This window comes from Anastrepha obliqua, chromosome 4 (genome assembly GCF_027943255.1).
Source record: "Anastrepha obliqua isolate idAnaObli1 chromosome 4, idAnaObli1_1.0, whole genome shotgun sequence".
Classification (NCBI taxonomy): Eukaryota; Metazoa; Arthropoda; class Insecta; order Diptera; family Tephritidae; genus Anastrepha; species Anastrepha obliqua.
This window is the reverse complement of record NC_072895.1, coordinates 20,775,527-20,793,323: the sequence shown is the minus strand read 5'-3', so window position 1 is coordinate 20,793,323 and position 17,797 is coordinate 20,775,527. Positions and strand designations below refer to the sequence as shown.

Sequence of the window (17,797 nt, the reverse complement as noted above, 5' to 3'; positions counted from 1 at the left end):
GGTAATCTTAGCGCATTTCAAGAATCAATTCGCAACATTTTACCCCATCAATTGGACATGAGACGCGTGGCTGCTCGACTCGTTCCAAGAGAGTTGAATTCCTTTCAAAAACTCCATCGAAAGAAGGTGGCTAAAGTGAATTCGGACCCAACGTTTATTCAGCGCATCACAACAGGTGGGTATGAGTTTGACATGCAAACCAGTCAACAGGCGGCTTAATGGCGCTATCCACATGAGGCGAAACACAAAAAACCACGTCAAAGTAGGTCAAAAGTGAAAGTCATGCTACTCGTTTTCTTTGATTATCTTGATGTAGTGCACTCGGAATTCGTTTCAAATGGTTCTACGATAAATGAAGAATGTTATTTGGAAGTTATGCGACATTTGAAAGAGACTGTGCGCAGGAAACGGCCCAATTTGTGGGAAGATAACTCATGGATCCTGCACCTTGATAACGCACCGTCTCATATTGTGAACAGTTTTTTTACCAAAAAATCGACAAATATCATCGAACAACTACCGCATATACCGGATTTAGCACGCTGTGACTTTTTGCTTTTCCCAAAACTTAAATTGTCACAATAGAAGTCATTAAGAAGAATTCGCTGAAGGAGCTGCAGATCTCTTCAAACGCGTTTAAAAGGTGCTTGGCTGACTGGACTAATCGTTGGCATATTGTGTCGTGTGTTGCTTCGAATGGAGCCTATTTTGAAGGCGACAAAATAAATTTTAATGATTAAACAATTATTTTGCGTTTTATTGAACAATTCTCGGTATTTTTTTGACAGAATGTAAATCCTGATCGTTCCGTCAACTGCCGTGGGAACAACTGTCGTTGACATCTGTGCCAAATTTCGTGTAATTATTAGTGTTCGTTAAAACTTGCGCACGTGCTTTGTGAAGTAAAGGGTTTTTCAAAAGATCCGCCTAGATGTTGTTTTAAAATAAAACATGTAACTGTACTTTTCCGCTAATGCTGTTGAAGTCAATGTCAAAAAATATTTTTATTTTAAAATGAAATTTAATAGTTTTCTCGTCACCTCACAACAAAGCTAAAATTTATTTATATGGGAACTAATATTATCTTCTAGGTAAATAAAGTGATGGAGAAAAATTTTACATTTAAACTAGAAAATTAAGGGTACCCGGTGGTCTAGAGCACGAAAATTTCACCTATTTTCACGATTTTTTTTTTGCAATTAAAAATTTAAAAAACGATGTTTCAACTTTAGTAAGTTTATAGAGCATACAAAAATTTTTTTTTTTTGCTTTCGAAACAATATTTATTATTATAAAAATGCCGCTGAAGATGACCCTCTCGAAAAATCGAACCCGGACAGCGTAGATGATTTCGAGACTTCTACTCATCTGAAACATAAAATTCAAGAAGATTCTTAATCAGAAAGAGTGCAATTATGGTCGGAACTAGAACAAATAGAAAAAATGAAAAATTGACAAAATGGCGCACTTTTAAAAAAAAGTTCGTAAAATCGGGTTTTTTTCACTAGTTTTTTAGTTTAAAAAAAAAGACGATAGCGATACATGTTGTGAACAACATATCCAAATTTCAAGTGATTCGGTTGAATAGTTTTTTGTTTTCATCCCCGCCGTGCCGAAAAAAGTCGTTTCGAGATAAATGAGTTTAAAGTTTGAGGTACAGGAGTGCGCGGACCGCTCTCTACCTGGTTAATGGGCTGTAGAAGCTATAATATTGGGAATTTCCGCATGAAAATTGCACAGTATATTCTTAATATACTATACTTTCGAAATATCGAAAAAAACGATTTTTTGAAATTTCTAGACCAGCGGGTCCTCTTAAGTACACATTTCTAAGCTGAAATTTGAGTAAATATCAGAATAACTCCAATGAACTAGAAATATGTAATTTATGATTTTAATATGGCAATTTAAGGGACTACTACAGGGAAAATACTCTGCTTTATTTGCTTATTGCGATTACCATTCGAAAGTAAAAGCGTTGTGTGGTTAGAAATATGTGTGCGAGTATACATATTTGTCATGCTAATTTGTCAGTAGATTACAGAAGAGTGATTGAAATTTAAATCACTTCCAAATGAGGCTGCCAACAAAACTTTGATCAACTTTGCGTTTGTATGAACGCTACATTGTAAGCATACATACACACTGGAGGAAGCTCGTCACTGACAAAGGATGAGAGATTAGTGATAACTTGTTTAAATATGCAAATTGTTGACTGAATGTTCAACCGAAACAACAAAGTTTCTGGTCGAGATAAGCTGCATAGAAATTGTCATAAATTTTAAAATAACAATGGGTGAAGAACTGAAATGAACAAAAATGCATTTTATTTGCAGGCTGATAACTTAACATATAATGAATTGTAGATTTATAACTACAATCAAAATGGGGTGAATTGTAGATTTATAACTGCAATCAAACTGGGGATGAGTGTTGGATTTATAACTAGGGATTACTAAGCCGATTACATTTATTGATTATGTAAGTTGAAATGTAAAAATGTCGCCGTCTAACAGGGTCTTAGTTTATTTTTATTTATAATGAAAACTTGGACCGAATTGAAATTGCAAACTAAGCTATGTATGGCCGGGTAAGTATGCAGAAAACGAATATTGTGCTAAGAGAATGAAAGATCCGAAACAAATCGCACCAAAGTTGCTCAAAAATCAGTTTTCTTCGATTATCGTAGTTTGGTGCACTACGAAACTGAGTGGTACGCATCCGTACTGAACCGTACAGTTTGCCATTCTCAGCTGTCAAACCATAGTTATAGAAACTCATGAGAACTCGCATGCAGCTAAAAATAGACCCTATACAATAATCCATATCGGAAGAGAATTGAGAATTGGAAAAATTAAATAGATTTGAAACAATCAAGATTGGAAATTGATAATCAGATTGAATACAAACTTTCAGCATTGAATGCTTTAGTCTGTCTTACATAAAAAATATGAAAGTTTGTTGGCTTGTTAGTGAGTTATGAGTGCGCCCGGGAAGGTTTGAAAAAAAAAAAAAAAAAAAATTGTATCGTGCGATTTAGTTATTCATCGGAATATGTCTTATCAGCTTAGCATTTAACCCGTGAGGCTAATAAATTTTACATTACGAGTATTCAGCATGTGATTTAGAATTTTTGTAATTTTTATAAAATAAAGCAAGTAACAAATTGTAACTAAAAAACAGTGACAAATTGGACAAGAAATATTTCGTTTTCAGTATTCTTGTTCGGCACAGTTCTTATGGAAGATAGAATTTTAAGTAGTTATATACCGTGCAGCTTAAGGATGAAAAAAAATGGTTTGGAAGGAAGTAGGCGTTGTGGCTTAAATGTTTTAAAAATCGCATAACTATCAGATTGGGTTCGTGCCGAGATATATTTTAACTACTTAAAAAGAAGTTTCTGAAAAAATTGTACCCACTAGTTGTGTTCGAGATATTCCAAAGGTCGTATTTATGGTCGTACTTATTACCGTACAGATTTGGGCCATATTCGCAATATTCAAGGCGGCGCAAAATTAATCACTCTCTAAGAAGATTTATTAATTTTGCAAATGGCATTGTACGTCAGCCATATTTGAGATTTGTGATCTAGACATCTGCTGTTTACAAACAGACAAGAAATAGAGCGCGCAACGGTCAAAATAAAAATTTCCATCACTTAAACTGTTTTTTTTTAGTAAAAAGAGTTATCCAAATACAAAATTAATGTCACTTGTACATAAATTATCTGAAAAGAGGGGCTTAAAATAATCCAATTCGAGAAAATTTGAACCCATCCACTTTTGGATTCTATAATCGTATTTGGAGCCCAAAAATGTGTCAGAAACACAGGTCTACAAAATTCAATTTTTTTTCTTGAGACAAAAATATGTCAAAAACTAGTCTAAAAAAAAAAATTGAATTTTGTAGATCTGTGTTATTTATGCAATCACATTAACCCTCCATGGTACACCTTTTTTAAAACCTTCGGTTGGTCGGATCTGGCCTTTTTTTGTTCTATTCGAGGATCCGTTTTATAAAGTTATATTCATCAATCGATAGAAAATTACATTTTAGGAAGCTACCTAGAAGTTCAAGTCGTGAGCTATAATAGAAATATTTTTTTTTGATATTTCAAAAGTATAGTATCTTAAGAATATACTGTGAAATTTTCATGCGGAAATTCCCAATATTACAGCTTCTACAGCCCATTAACTAGGTAGAGAACGGTCCACGCGCTCCTGTACTTTAAATTTTAAGTTCCGTTTTTTTCGAAACTACTTTTTCCGACAGGGTATTTTTTGATGCGGTTTTTTTTAATATTGATATTTTTATTAAAAATGTTTATAAAATTAATTAAATTGTGACATTTATGACGTAAAACGCATACTTTTTTTAAAATGCCGTAAATTGCAAATTTTTCGAAATCCAAAAATTCGGTTCGACAGACTATAACTACAACTTTATTTTACAAGAATTATTTTACTTTTTACAACAACACAACATTTCAAGCAGAAATGATGCAGACCGTGGAGCAACTTTTTTTCATTGTACCTTGGGTCACGTGATTGTTTGTGTACTAATTTTTCTAAAGAATTTTTGAAATAAATTTAAAAGTTTAAGTACTAATCAACAATGAATAAAATTGTTTTTATATTTATTTCTATTGTTATCCCTTCAAAAAAACAGTTTTTCTTTTGGCGCATTTTTGGCGCTGCTGGACGTACATATATATGTATGTACAGGGTTGGCCATATTAAACTGACCCATGTGATTATTAAAAAAATATGGAAAAAGAAACATTTTTTTGTGTTTCATTGTGAAAAACATTTAATTAAGTTCAAGGAGATTCGTTTACATCACTTTTTGAATATGATATCGCGCAAGTGGTCGCCCTTAGCTCGTATAGCGTAATGTGCCTGTTTTTCGGCGTTTTCCATAGTTTTGGCCAGCGTCTCGGCCGATATGGCGGCTATTTCCTGTCGGATATTGGCCTTAAGTGCGCCTAGTGTCTTTGGCTTGTTGACGTAAACCTTAGATTTCAAATTACAGTAAAAAGTTATAGGGTTACTCAATGGGTCAGTTTAATATTGCCAACCCTGTATATATGTATATACGTTGTAACCCCTACCCCTATGTATGTAACCCCTTAAATTCGCATCGAAAGTCGAAAAGCAAATATGGCCAGATCCGGCCGGTCAACGAAGGGTTAAGATAACATTTGAAATTTTATACTGCAGATATTTAGCAAAAAGGCAGGCTTAGATCGATCCAGAGAAGAACGATTGAACAGATGTTGGAATAGTTTAGACAAAAAATGGTTTAACTCCACTTGTGATAGGCTAAATGAAAAACACTATGCGGGTGGGCGCCGCGTGCAAAATCTAGTAGAATATAAATATTAAATAATGCTTGGTACAAACCTTTCGTATCACTGCATTGCCATTATAAAAGATTGGCGGCTCATTAAACTCTTCTTCAATCCACGAAACAACTTTATCAGACACAAATGGAGGCACTGGCACGCCCCAGAGGCGTTTATTAGCATCAGGCTCTTCGCTTTCCGGAGAAATGTTGTCAAAACTTAAACGCAACGCAGAGGTTGGTGAAAGCGAACGTTCAATTTCATTAAATTTATTCATGAATTTGGTGAAATCCATACCGTCCACAAAAATGGTATTCAAAGTGCGTACACAGTTTGGGTGAATTGAGTAAGGCCGATTTCTATGTATGCGAGCCTAGGTTGCTCACTTTCACAGTGGCCAGCAGTTTATTTAATCGATAATTATTTTAATATGCATAGAAAGGAGTTGAATCCGAAAACCAGCATAGCGCGACATGTACGTGGGTGCGATTGTATGTATGCACACTACGCGCACGAGTGACCGAGGGCAATAACATAGGAGTATTCATCAAAATATGGACCAAACAAAAATCAAATAACTTAACGATTTTAATTGAATCACACAAAGTATTTACTGCCGCTTTCACAAATTTTAGGCACTGCGATAAGCTTTGGTATCCACTTAAAGGCGGTAAGAGGGTGTTTCTTAAGCGTCGTATTTAGATTAAATTCAACATCTCGCTTCAAGTTTAAGGGTGGGGGAGGCAGAGATGAAGATATAATTTATTAAAAAAAACACGCACGATTTTCCGACAACTGTAGTGTCATCTTTCAAAGTTCAACTTGTACTCGAAAACAATTCAGAAAGGAAAAGCGAGCAGTGCCATTCGTCTCGGCGCCAAATTCATTGAGATGTGGGAAATTTCCAGCGAAAGGAATTTCTTGTACTGGAATTTGGCTAAAAGGTTACTCAGTGGGTTTACAGTTCATTCACGCGATTGTGAATGTATGAGAATTGGATATTTTGATTATCTTTTTTGGTTATGTTAAAAACCATATCCAAAACGGCAGCTTTATTTTCAAAACAACTTTTAAAACAATTTTTTTAGTTATTTCATTTCATTAACCATTACATTGGCTCTCATCCTTCTAGCTCTTCTTGCTGGAAAGCTGAGTAATGGTGCTCGCTAATGTCTGAGCATGCGCAGTAAACAAATTTTATTCGCTAATGTTTTGCACAGTCTGTCCCATAAGCGCGTACTCACTGAACGAATTTAAATATTTGTTTAGAATCTTAATCCTTAACGGCCGATAGCTTTTTTTGTAACACTCGCCCATAAGACGACGGAAAATTAGGTCAATTCAATATATTTACTTGATTTATAATTTTATATGATCAACAAACCAGGGATGTACAAAGTTGCAATATTTGTTAAAGAAAACTACAGCGATGATAAATAAATGAAATGAAAACTGAATGCTTTTCATGTCCACGTATTGGGGCCTTTCGTTTTCTATCGCATAAGTACTATGTCCCCGTAACAGGGCCTTTCAGCCGTTAATGGTTAATATTATAACACATGGACTGACAATTCCTAGGCCTAACAAAGAAAAGAGGGTTTTTTTTTGTTCAAAATTGGATTTATTCATCAACGTAATTTCTATCAAGAACAGCGCAACCATTACAGCGCCGCTCTAACATCTCAATACAACTTTTGTAGAACGATTTATCTTTTGCTTCAAAATAGCGACAACCTCTTCATTCGAGCGAAATTTCTTACCGACGAGCATTTTTTTTAGGTCTGCGAACAGCCAGTAGGCACTGGGAACCAAATTTGTCAAATAAGGTGGATGTGGGAGCAATTCGAGGTTCAATTCATGTAGTTTTGCCACTGCTCAGAACCATCAACACTTTTTGTTTTTGGTCAACATTTTTGTTTTTGTTTTTAGTCAAATGCTCATGCATTATAAAGCCAACATCTTCTTTTGATACCTTTACGATGGCAGCTAACTCACGCAACTTCACTTTTCGATCATTCAAAACGATTTGATGCATTTTTTTATGTTTTCCGGTGTTACCGCCTCATTTGGACGTCCACTGCGTTATGCATCATTGATGTCTCTACGACCACGTTTGAAGTCAGCAAACCATAGTTTTATTGTTGTTTCTGATAGAGCGCAGCCCCCATAACAATTTTCAAGCTATTGCTTTGCTTGAACGGTATTTTTTCCCATCAAAAAGTAGTGTAAAATTAAAACACGAAATTCTTTTTGATCCATTGTTTTGGAAATAACAAAAGTAGCGTCCCTCTTAACACAAGAACTCGCCTCATTTGGACGTCCACTGCGTTGTTCGTCATCGGTGTCTCTACGAGCACGTTTGAAGTCAGCAAACCATCGTTTGATTGTTATTTCTGAAGGAGCTGAGTCCCTATAACACTTTTCAAGTCATTGCTTCACTTGAGTGGTATTTTTCCCCATCAAGAAGCAGTGTAAAATTAAAATACAAAATTCTTATTTGATCCATTGTTTTGAAAATAACAAAAGTAGCGTCACTCTTAGCACAAGAACTCGCGAACCAAAGAATAGAATATCATGAAATTACAAAAGCTGTCTTTTTAAGATTAGCACTAATTGAAAAAGAGGGAAATGCAATAAAACTAGTGCCATCTATGAGCTAGGCCGGAGCTTTTCAGTCCATGTGTTATCTATCTATGCATTGTTTTCTTGATACCAGGTAAATACATCAATAGCACAATGAATATCGAGCTCTGAGTTACAGCGTATTTTCTAGGAACATGTCTCTGGAATTTTCGTATTTTTCAAACGAGCAGCTGGACATTGCTCGATCTACATTTATGAAGCTTGAACTGGTTCGTTTCTAAATATTTCCGATGTGATTGGCATCGGCTGATTGTAACGTCCAATTCAAAGCGATTAAGCATTTCGACTTTCTCCAACAGGCTGCACGACTTTTGACTAAACAATATCTTTTGCAACTTATATTTTTAAAATATGCGTACGAAAATGCCACAAATCACTTGCGCCTTTCCAACGAGTCAATGTCGAACTTTTCGAAAATAGAGTGCAATTTTCCACCTTTTTGAGACATTCTGCCGAGGATTCATATAATTGCTTACGAACGTCTTAGACTTTCGCATACATTTTGGCACACATTGGGTTTTTTGGCGTGTGACAGAAAACACTTAATCAAAAGACATAAATAGCCCCATCTGAGTGAAATTGCAAAATCTGATTTAATAAAAAAAAAACCACAGTATATTTTTTAAGAGTGCATAAAGGACAATACACTCCTTTGCACGAGAAAACAAATTTACACTGCAGTACTGAATCTCCTCTTTGTAATCGTGAACACGCTCTTTTGTGACAGACTGTAGGCAAATATAATATTAAGACTGTTGAATGAAAACAAATGAGCAACAACATTGAGAATAATAAAAATTTTGAAAAAAGTTGCAAAATATTATACAATATAATTGTAAAAATAATTAAATATTATAATATTAATAAAATATATTGAATTGTTTTTTTTATTGTATTGTATTTTCTTTGTATTGTATTTTTATTGTATTGTATTTTTTTTTTTGGATTGTATTTTTTTTTAAATAATTTTTATTTTTTATTTTATTAAATTCTTATTAAAACAGTTTATGCAAATATTTAGTATGGAGGTAAGAAGCCTCTAAGAAGTTTATAATTTGGACATATACTCGTATAGGCCCCAATATTAGTGTTATGCTACCTCCGAAATTTAAATGGTTACATAGTGTAATACCAGAAAGATTACTTACTTTTTCGGCAGGTTTATTGCTGAAATGCACTTAAAGGCATTAAAAAGGGGATCTATCCCTAGTTGGTTGGTTGGTTAGAGTGGTGATTCATCCAGAAGCCAACTAGCGTTTCCAGTCTGGGCGGTATAGGAACCTTATTAGGCTGTTGACGTCTAAGCCAGACAGTTGTTCGAAACTCTCGAACAGCGGTTGGCCCAGGGTTAACATTCTGTCCTTCCATAGGGCAGGGCATTCACAGAGGAAGTGGAAGATTGTTTCCTTTTTCTCCGTTTCCTGTACTCCTAGTATCATAATTTTGTTCACATAAAGGTCTACATACACATGGTGAAAATAATTGAGAAGGTGTGACCAAGAACAGACCGTTACCCTAGTTCTCAGAGAATGTAACAGAATCAGCTGATCGCGCAGCGGTTTGTTTACGTAAGCACTAAGATTGTGTTAGTGATATGCGAACAAAATCAACACAATGCCGTTTCATTGCCATCTGAACAACGACTCATTAACGATTGTGTGAATGCATGTGAAATGATCGTGCATAATTCAGCTACCAAATCTCCCCTGATGTGGTAGCCGAAGTTAGCATCACAATTTTCTTCATCAGCATAGTTATTGGTCAAACCTCCAAGGTGCGTTGGTATTGAAAATGGTAAATAACCACGCCTAGCTTCGAATAAAATCATATTTTATAAATGATGCAAAATTACTCAAATTCGATACCACTGATGAACCCAAGAACAGAAATACAGCGGAGTCAAAATTAAAAAACGGCGGTACCACTCTTACTCTTGAGTAAATGTGTTCATCTCGAAAACGGCTTAAATTCGGCAAAACTTAGTACACGTAATGCTCACTAACTCATGTAGATTTGACATACATCAATTTTAATAAGATTGGATAAGGTATCCATTCGGACGTCATGACCTAGTCAACGTAGCCGCTGGATCTTTATTCGCTGGGCTATGTCTATGTCGTCGTAAAGCTCATACAGCTCATAGCTCCATCGCCTGCGATATTCGCCATTGCCAACGTGCAAAGGTCCAAAAATCTTGCGCAATCTTTTTCTCAAACACTCCAATCGTCGCTTCATCAGATGTTTTCATCGTCCAAGCTTCTGCGCCGTACGTTAGGACGAGCATGATGAGAGCCTTGTAGAATGTTAGTTTCGTTCATCGAGAGAGGACTTTACTACTCATTTGACTACTCATTCCAAAGTAGCACTTGTTGGCAAGAGAGACTCTACGTTGGATTTCCAGGCTGACATTGTTATCGGTGTTAATGCTGGTTCCTAAATAAAAGAAGTCTTTTACAACCCCGAAATCATAACTGTCAACATTGACATGGGTGCCGATACGCGAGTGCGCCAACTATTTGTTTGATGAGAGGAGGTGAATTTGAATTTGAAAAGGTCGAGCCAAGGAGCACCAGGAGATTTGTTGGCTCCTAAAACACTCAGGCTAAAGAGCCCATTGTATATAAAGCTCTGGAAAGGGGGTAGATAGTCAAGGAGGGAGGGAGAAAAGTATCAGAGAAAGTGATAGGAAGGAATAGAGACAGAGATAGAGATAGTTAGTCCTGTGAGAATTTTCCAGATTCTTTGGCAAATCTGTAAATATCCTCCAGTTTTAGAGAACGAATATTACTCATTCTCATGACATCGGAACCCAATACTCGTAGTCGCGCTCTAGCAAAGGCAGGACACTCACAGAGAAAGTGCTCAGTGCTATCCGCCTCCTCCAAGCATGACAGGCATACCGGGTCCTCGATGATTCCAATGGTGGTCATATGCTGACCCCATGGGTTGTGTCCTGTAATGATGCCGACCATCAACCGAATGTCTTTCCTTCTAAGTTTTAGTAGAAAGTTTGACAGTTTTCTGTTCGGACTTGTCACAAAACACTTTGCAGTTCTGCAGCGTTCTAGACCGGACCATCGCTCTTTATGTAGATTGCCTACATAATCGTTGATCCAATTCTTGATTCCTGTGGGACTGATTCCGATTATTGGCTCTGGCCAGTGTGGGGGCACCGCTGATCCACGGTTGGCCAATTCGTCGGCAATTTCGTTTCCTTGAACACCGGAGTGTCCCGGAACCCATATAAGTACAAGCCTGTTTTGTCTTGCGACAGAATTAAGCTTCTTCTTACATTCTTGAACAATCTTTGAGGTTTGCTTCGCGTTCTCCAGGGCCTTCAATGCAGCCTGACTGTAACTGAAGACTCCAATCTGTTTCCCGCTCCATCTCCTCTCGATTATCCATTCGGCTACTTTTAGGATGGCAAAAACTTCTGTTTGGAAAACAGTTGCCATTCCCCCCATAGCATAGTGATACTTATTACTATCGTTTAAGTACCATCCGGCTCCAGACCCTATTTCAGTCATGGACCCATCGGTAAAGAAAATATCCGTCAAACCTCCCTGCATGCATTCTGGATTGCTCCATTGCTCACGCAATGGAAATCTGACATCAAATTTCCTTCCAAATGAAACTGTGGGTATCAGGTCATCTTTAGGTGCCAAAAACAGTGGATACTGCTCCGACAGCAACTTAAAGATTTCTCTGTGTCCCGAAGTTCCATCTTCGTGCCAGAAACCATATTTATGGAGTCTACACATTGCTTTTATTGCTTCCTGTTGTATCTTAAGATCCAGGGGGAGCAAATCAAGCATAACATTTAGGGAATCTCCAGAGGTTGTACTCATGGCACCCGTGATGCATAAACATACACTTCTTTGCAGCCTGTATAGTTCCCGGATTGTGGACTTAACCATGCTCCGTCGCCACCAGACCACAGAAGCGTAAGTCATGATTGGTCTGATAAGTGCTGTGTATATCCATAGGACCACAGCAGGTTTCAGACCACAAGTTTTGCCAAAGACTCTACGGCATTGCTGAAAAATCTTCAATGCACGATTCACCTTCAGTGAAACGTCTGTCTCTCAAGTCAGCTTCTTATCCAAGATTACTCCTAGATATTTAACTTCGTTGGAAAGACCAAGTGTCATACCTTTCAGTGTTGGAAGACTGAGTCCATCCAATTTCCGTTTTCTCGTAAACAAGACTATGGTTGCTTTATTCGGGTTAACGGAAAGACCTTGTCTCATGCACCAGTCATCCTTAAGGATTTATCTGATGTTAGCGCACAGACGTCGTTCGCATATGCTTGGACGTGAAAACTGAGTTCCTGCATCTCCACTAATAGAGAGTCTACGACGAAGCACCACAGCAGCGAAGAAAGAACACCCCTTTGGGGACATCCTTGCTTGGCTCTAACTGTGATTTATTCGTCACTGCTCCCACCAGCGGTTAACAGCCTCTCAGAGAGCATGGAATATATCCATTTTATAATGGTTTGATTAACTCCGTATCGTTCGGCAGAAGAACATATCGAGCCGAAAGTGGCATTATCAAAAGCCCTCTCAATGCCCACGAACACGCCCATTGTGTATTCGTCAGCTTCCAGCCCGGCTTCAATCTTGCTAACAAGATCGTGTAAGGCTGATTCACATGATTTTCCACTCTGGTAAGCGTGTTGATTTCTACTAAGTGGACTTCTCGGCAATACCCCCACTCGAATATGTTTCTCCACCACTCGCTCCAAACTTTTCAACATGAACGATGTCAAACTGATTGGTCTAAAACTTTTTGCTAGGGAATAGTCATCTTTTCCTAGTTTCGGAATAAATACTACTCTTACGCGTCGCCATTGGGATGGTATATAACCAAATGCAAGACAGGCTGTGAAGATCCTTTTCAGGGCCTCAATCAGCCTGTCTCCTCCTTTTTTAAGCATTGCTGGATATATTCCGTCAGGTCCAGGGGACTTAAAGTTCTCAAAGGAAGATAAAGAAAACCTTATCGATTCCCTTGTCACTATCCGACTAGGAATATACCAGCTGTACCTAAAGGTTCCACCGTTGCTACCATTATTGTTCATGCCACTCTCAACTTCAGAGAGAGTTCTACTACCCGGAAATGGGTTTCGAGTAGAGCATTAAACGTTTCCGATTTGGAAATGGTGTATGAACCATCAGGTTTTCGAATGGAATCCAGCCTTATTGAGCGGTCTAAATGAAGGACCTTACAAAGTCTCGCTGTTTCCCTCATTTCTTCGACGTTACTGCAGAAATTTCTATAGGATTCAAGTTTGGCTTGCCGTACTTTTTTCTTATATTGTCTCTGTGTAAGTCGATGATTAGCCCAGTTCTCTTTTGTTTTGGTCTTCAAGGCCTTATTAAGAAGTTTCCTGGACCGTACACGAAGCTTCGACAGTTCAGGGTTCCACCAAGGAACCGCTTTCCCCTGTCTGCTTTGCCTGAGTGGACACAGTTCCTCAAAGCAATTGATTAAAGTACCTTCTAATTTCTTAGTAGCATCTTCAATCATTTCTGCTGATTTGAGTTTTTTCAGGTTTGGTAATCGCTCTGTTACAAGCTCACCATACCTGTCCCAGTAAGGTAAGTGTTAAATCAATCACCTCTTGTCTCCTTCTGGTCACAAAAGTTGGTTTGTTACCAGTGTTTTGAATGACCAAATCGGATGACAGGATAAAATCCAGTAACTTGAGACCTCTGGGGTTGCATTTGCTGCTTCCCCACACAATGTTCTGTGAATTTGCATCACAGCCCACTATTAGCCCCAGATTATTGGATTCTGCGTACTTGACCACTTATCTTAGCTCCATAGAAGGAGGTGGCTGTAAAGAGTCGTAGGGTAGGTAGGCCGAAACTATGATAGCTTCGTCACTGTTCCCACTTTTCAAGTACTTTATTTTTGCAGCAACGATATCTCCGGAGCATAGCTCTTTCAACATCGTGTGTTCGATCAACCTCGGCATGATAATACATGCTCGCGGTCTCACATTCCCTTCACAATGAAGTATTTGTCCCCACGACATAACACTTAGACCACAGATACGCTTGTGACATACACATGGTTCTTGTATAAGTATTATATGTGGGTTTGTTCGCAGTTTTGCATGCCTACGGCACAAGAGAGCCATAGACGCTTTGCTATGCTGCAGATATGACAGGAGGTACTTCGTAATGTCCTTATTCACTACCAGACCCATTCGCTTTGCCTCTTTATCCAGTTCGGATACCCTACCTCACCTACCAAAAAAAAAAAATCGCTTAATAGCACATTGAACTGCTCACCGCGAACATCCCACCAGAAGGGCAATCTCAACCCGAGACTTGTCTTTATCATTTAAAACTTGGATTCTCATTCTTTTGTCGTAACGAAGTTTGCTTTTTTTAAGCATTTCGATAAAAATAAATTATTTATATCTGCTTGATAATTTAGCACTAAAGATTATTAACACATTGCCAAAATATTCTAAGTACCTTTAAAAATGCCATGGCTTTTCCCATAATACAATTTATTGTTGTAATCAACGGTTAAACTCACGAGCGACCCATTTGCAAAAGGCAGTGGTTACTTTGGCAGCCACACTTGAAATTATTTGTATTTTAGTGGGGTGCCCAAAAGCCTGTATATTGTATATATATGTATATATTCCTCGTTCGGAATTTCATGTAGACATTTACATATGCCGGATACTAGTTTCATTTATTTTATGAATAACCGCCGCTATAAACTGCACCGATATTTTTTTTTATTGATAACCGTTTAATTTTATTTCCAATTAAGGACTTTCATCCCCTTCGCATGTGGAAATAAACCGTTTTTTTACATTAAAAGGAACTTAGTTTGGATTAGAATTCAACTCTTTAATAAAATGTGCTTTATTAGCCCCACTCTTTTTCAATATCTTTTATTACCTCCACATATCATTATCGATTTTATTATTTTATTTGACCGTCTGATTTTACTTGATTGTCTGTTGCGTTTTGTAAGTGCAACACCTGTGGAAAACGATTGCACCAACAATCTAATGTTTTAGTGCGCTTATCGTGGCTTTAATACTTTTAGTGTCTGTTTTTGTAAGACAGTCATTTGATTACAAACGGAACATGTATGTACATATGTATTACCATATGAAAAGGGTGCAAATGATGACTCAACTAAAACCGGCACGTTAAAGGACAAGAAAAATTGAATAGATTCGCAAGAGCAAAGGGAGCGGCAGCTTTGAGAAAATATGTAATGACAGAATTTCTCTTTTAACAATTTGCACCTGACCTTATTTAGTAAATGTAAACAAGTCTGCATTTACAATTTTAAGATGTCCAACGTAATATAAGTATTCAAAGCAAATTATCTTACCTTGGCTAGTTTAATGTCGTCCATGTCCCTTGAATCGTTCGATTTTTTCCACGCTGTAATACCAAAAGTTGTAGGTACTGCCTTTCCAGCTGTTGAAATTCTATACAACTGTTTATATTCTTCTGGAGGCCAACTTTCACACGAAAAGGTCTTTTGCCCCGCACTAAACTGAAAATATTCACTTCAATTGTCAATTATTTTTTAAAAAGCTTCAATTATATATTTCGACTTAATTAAAATTGATATTGACAGGCTCATTTTTGATTTAATACGAGAGAAAATATAATTTTCGCGGAAAGAACCATTTTAAAACTCGACAAAGTCAATCAAACAACAAAAAGCGAATAGCAGAAAGGCAACAAAACTGATGACATTGGAAGAGCCACAGACAAGAGATACAGAGTATTACCAGACTGTGGCAAAATTATTTTAATGTTTTGATATTAGGTGTGTTCATTCCCATGATAGTCTGATTCACGTTAAGTAGGCTACAGACAACGAACATGCGCGCTGTCGTTTGCCACAGTTGTATGGGTGCCTCATTTGTGATTTTGTGATAGATGGCAAAAATGCGGAGGATGCGATTGCAATGTTCGTTATTTATGCTTGTTTAAAAAGAAAAAGGGATTGAGAGCAAATACGAAACGCAGAAAAATATGGATAGATGATTGCCTAATAGAAGGTGAAGAAAGATGCCATGCAAAGTGGCGACTAATTCTACTAAATTCTCGAATTGGTAACGCCTACAATTGTTAAGGGGTTAGGGGTAGTCAAGGGCAGGAAAAATTATGATTTTCAATAATTTTTTTTGCTAGTCAATTGCTTTATTTTACAAAAATAAAAACGTAGCATTAATACATCATGTTTCGCCTTGAACTTAGCAAATTTCAAAAAACAAAAAAAAAAAAAAAAAATTAATGATTGTAAAAGTTATCGCTTTTTGTGGAGCCCGTTCCTTCAGAAGTCCTTTGAGGTGATCATCACAAGTCTTTGGAGATTCATCAAACATCAATCGGACAAGAGAAATTCGTTGTATTAATAATCTTGTGCCTAATCCAAATTTTTTTTTGTTCAAAATTAACAATATGGCGGCCTCAGGAAATATATTTCAGATTTTCCAGAAAAAAAACCGACAATTAATTGTTAAAAAAAATTGAGATTTAAAAAAAAAATCCTTCGATCATGCATACGTTTTTTATGTTTTTCAAAAGCAGTATACATTTTATTGAAATCTACCAAGCGGTTTTCAAGTTACAGCGATCACCAGTTCAAAAAAACATAGTTTTGAGAACAACGCCCTTAAAGTTTTGCTATCGACTTGGGAACGACCGAGCGCCCTTTGTTAATTGTTGAATAACTCGAAAAGTATTTGTCGGATTCACTTCAAATTTTCACACAATATTTTTAAGATATTAAGAAAATGCAAAAAAAAGTCAAATCTTTTGAAAATGACTACCCCTAACCCCTTAAAAAAATACATTAATACGAGATGCGTTTACGCCAAACGAGAGGTTATCCGATAAGTTAAGATTCCTTGCCTCAGGGCAAATTAACGAGGACTTCAAATTCTTGACAAATATTTCATCCCAGTCCCTCGGTTTAATAGTAGTAGAAACATGTTCAGGAGAAAATTGCAATTTCTAAAGGCTCTAGTTAAGCAAACGAAAGAAATCTTTGACTATAGTGTTCCTGATTCTCTAACTTGGCGTTTACACGGGACAGTTTTGCATGGACAATAGCAATACATTCACATTTTTTTACTAATAGGTTAGGTTAGGTTGACTTGGCTGGCTGGAAGCCATTACATAGACCTATTGGTTCTTAGTAGAACCAAATGAAGCTTTATCCTTGTAGTAGGTTTCTTGTAATAAGCCTTACATTCTAACCTCTCATATTGTAGAGCTCCTAAACATTCCATTCGGTTTCTAGCTAATGCAGGGCAAGAACATACATTTGGAATGTTTTCATTGTCCCCGACACTCTATGGCTTTCTGAAAGCAGGAAATTTGGCAGATGATTTGATGTAACCAATATTACCAAGACATTCACTGAATATTTACAAGCAACTAACTTTTCTTTCTTTTGTTCGTTTATTTGAAGAGAGCAAGTTATCGTTTGTCAAATCAAATAAAGTAGTGGCGCTACCTTCTGTGTTCTACATACCGTGAGATACATACCTACATTTGCCTTGATTCCGTTAAAATAAAAATAAATAAATAATTGGGGTGTACACTTCCGTTAGGTGTTTGGCCGAGCTCCTCCTTCTATTTGTGGTGTGCGTCTTGATGTTGTTCCCCAAATGAAGCGATCTATAGTTTTAAGCCGCCGTAGCTGAATCCGTTGGTGTGTGTGTGACTACCATTCGGGGTACGGAGAACGTAGGTTCGAATCTCTGTGAAACACTAAAATGAAGAAAAAGGTTTTTCTAATAGCGCT

The 17,797-nt window shown here is 37.0% G+C and overlaps 1 protein-coding gene across 2 annotated transcripts in view; it reads right to left on the bottom strand.

The window, feature by feature from the left end:
* LOC129243402 (myotubularin-related protein 8) overlaps window positions 1–15,712 on the bottom strand; it is a 54,471-nt gene extending 38,759 nt beyond the window's left edge. The window contains exon 1 of one of the 2 annotated variants that reach the window (XM_054880380.1): window positions 15,362–15,712. In XM_054880380.1, the coding sequence (XP_054736355.1) occupies window positions 15,362–15,385 (24 nt within the window). In that variant the 5' untranslated portion in view covers window positions 15,386–15,712. Of the gene's footprint in view, window positions 1–5,402; window positions 6,145–15,361 lie in introns of those variants that run through there. The other variant, XM_054880379.1, reaches the window with a different exon arrangement.
* Between the last annotated feature and the right edge of the window lie 2,085 nt (window positions 15,713–17,797).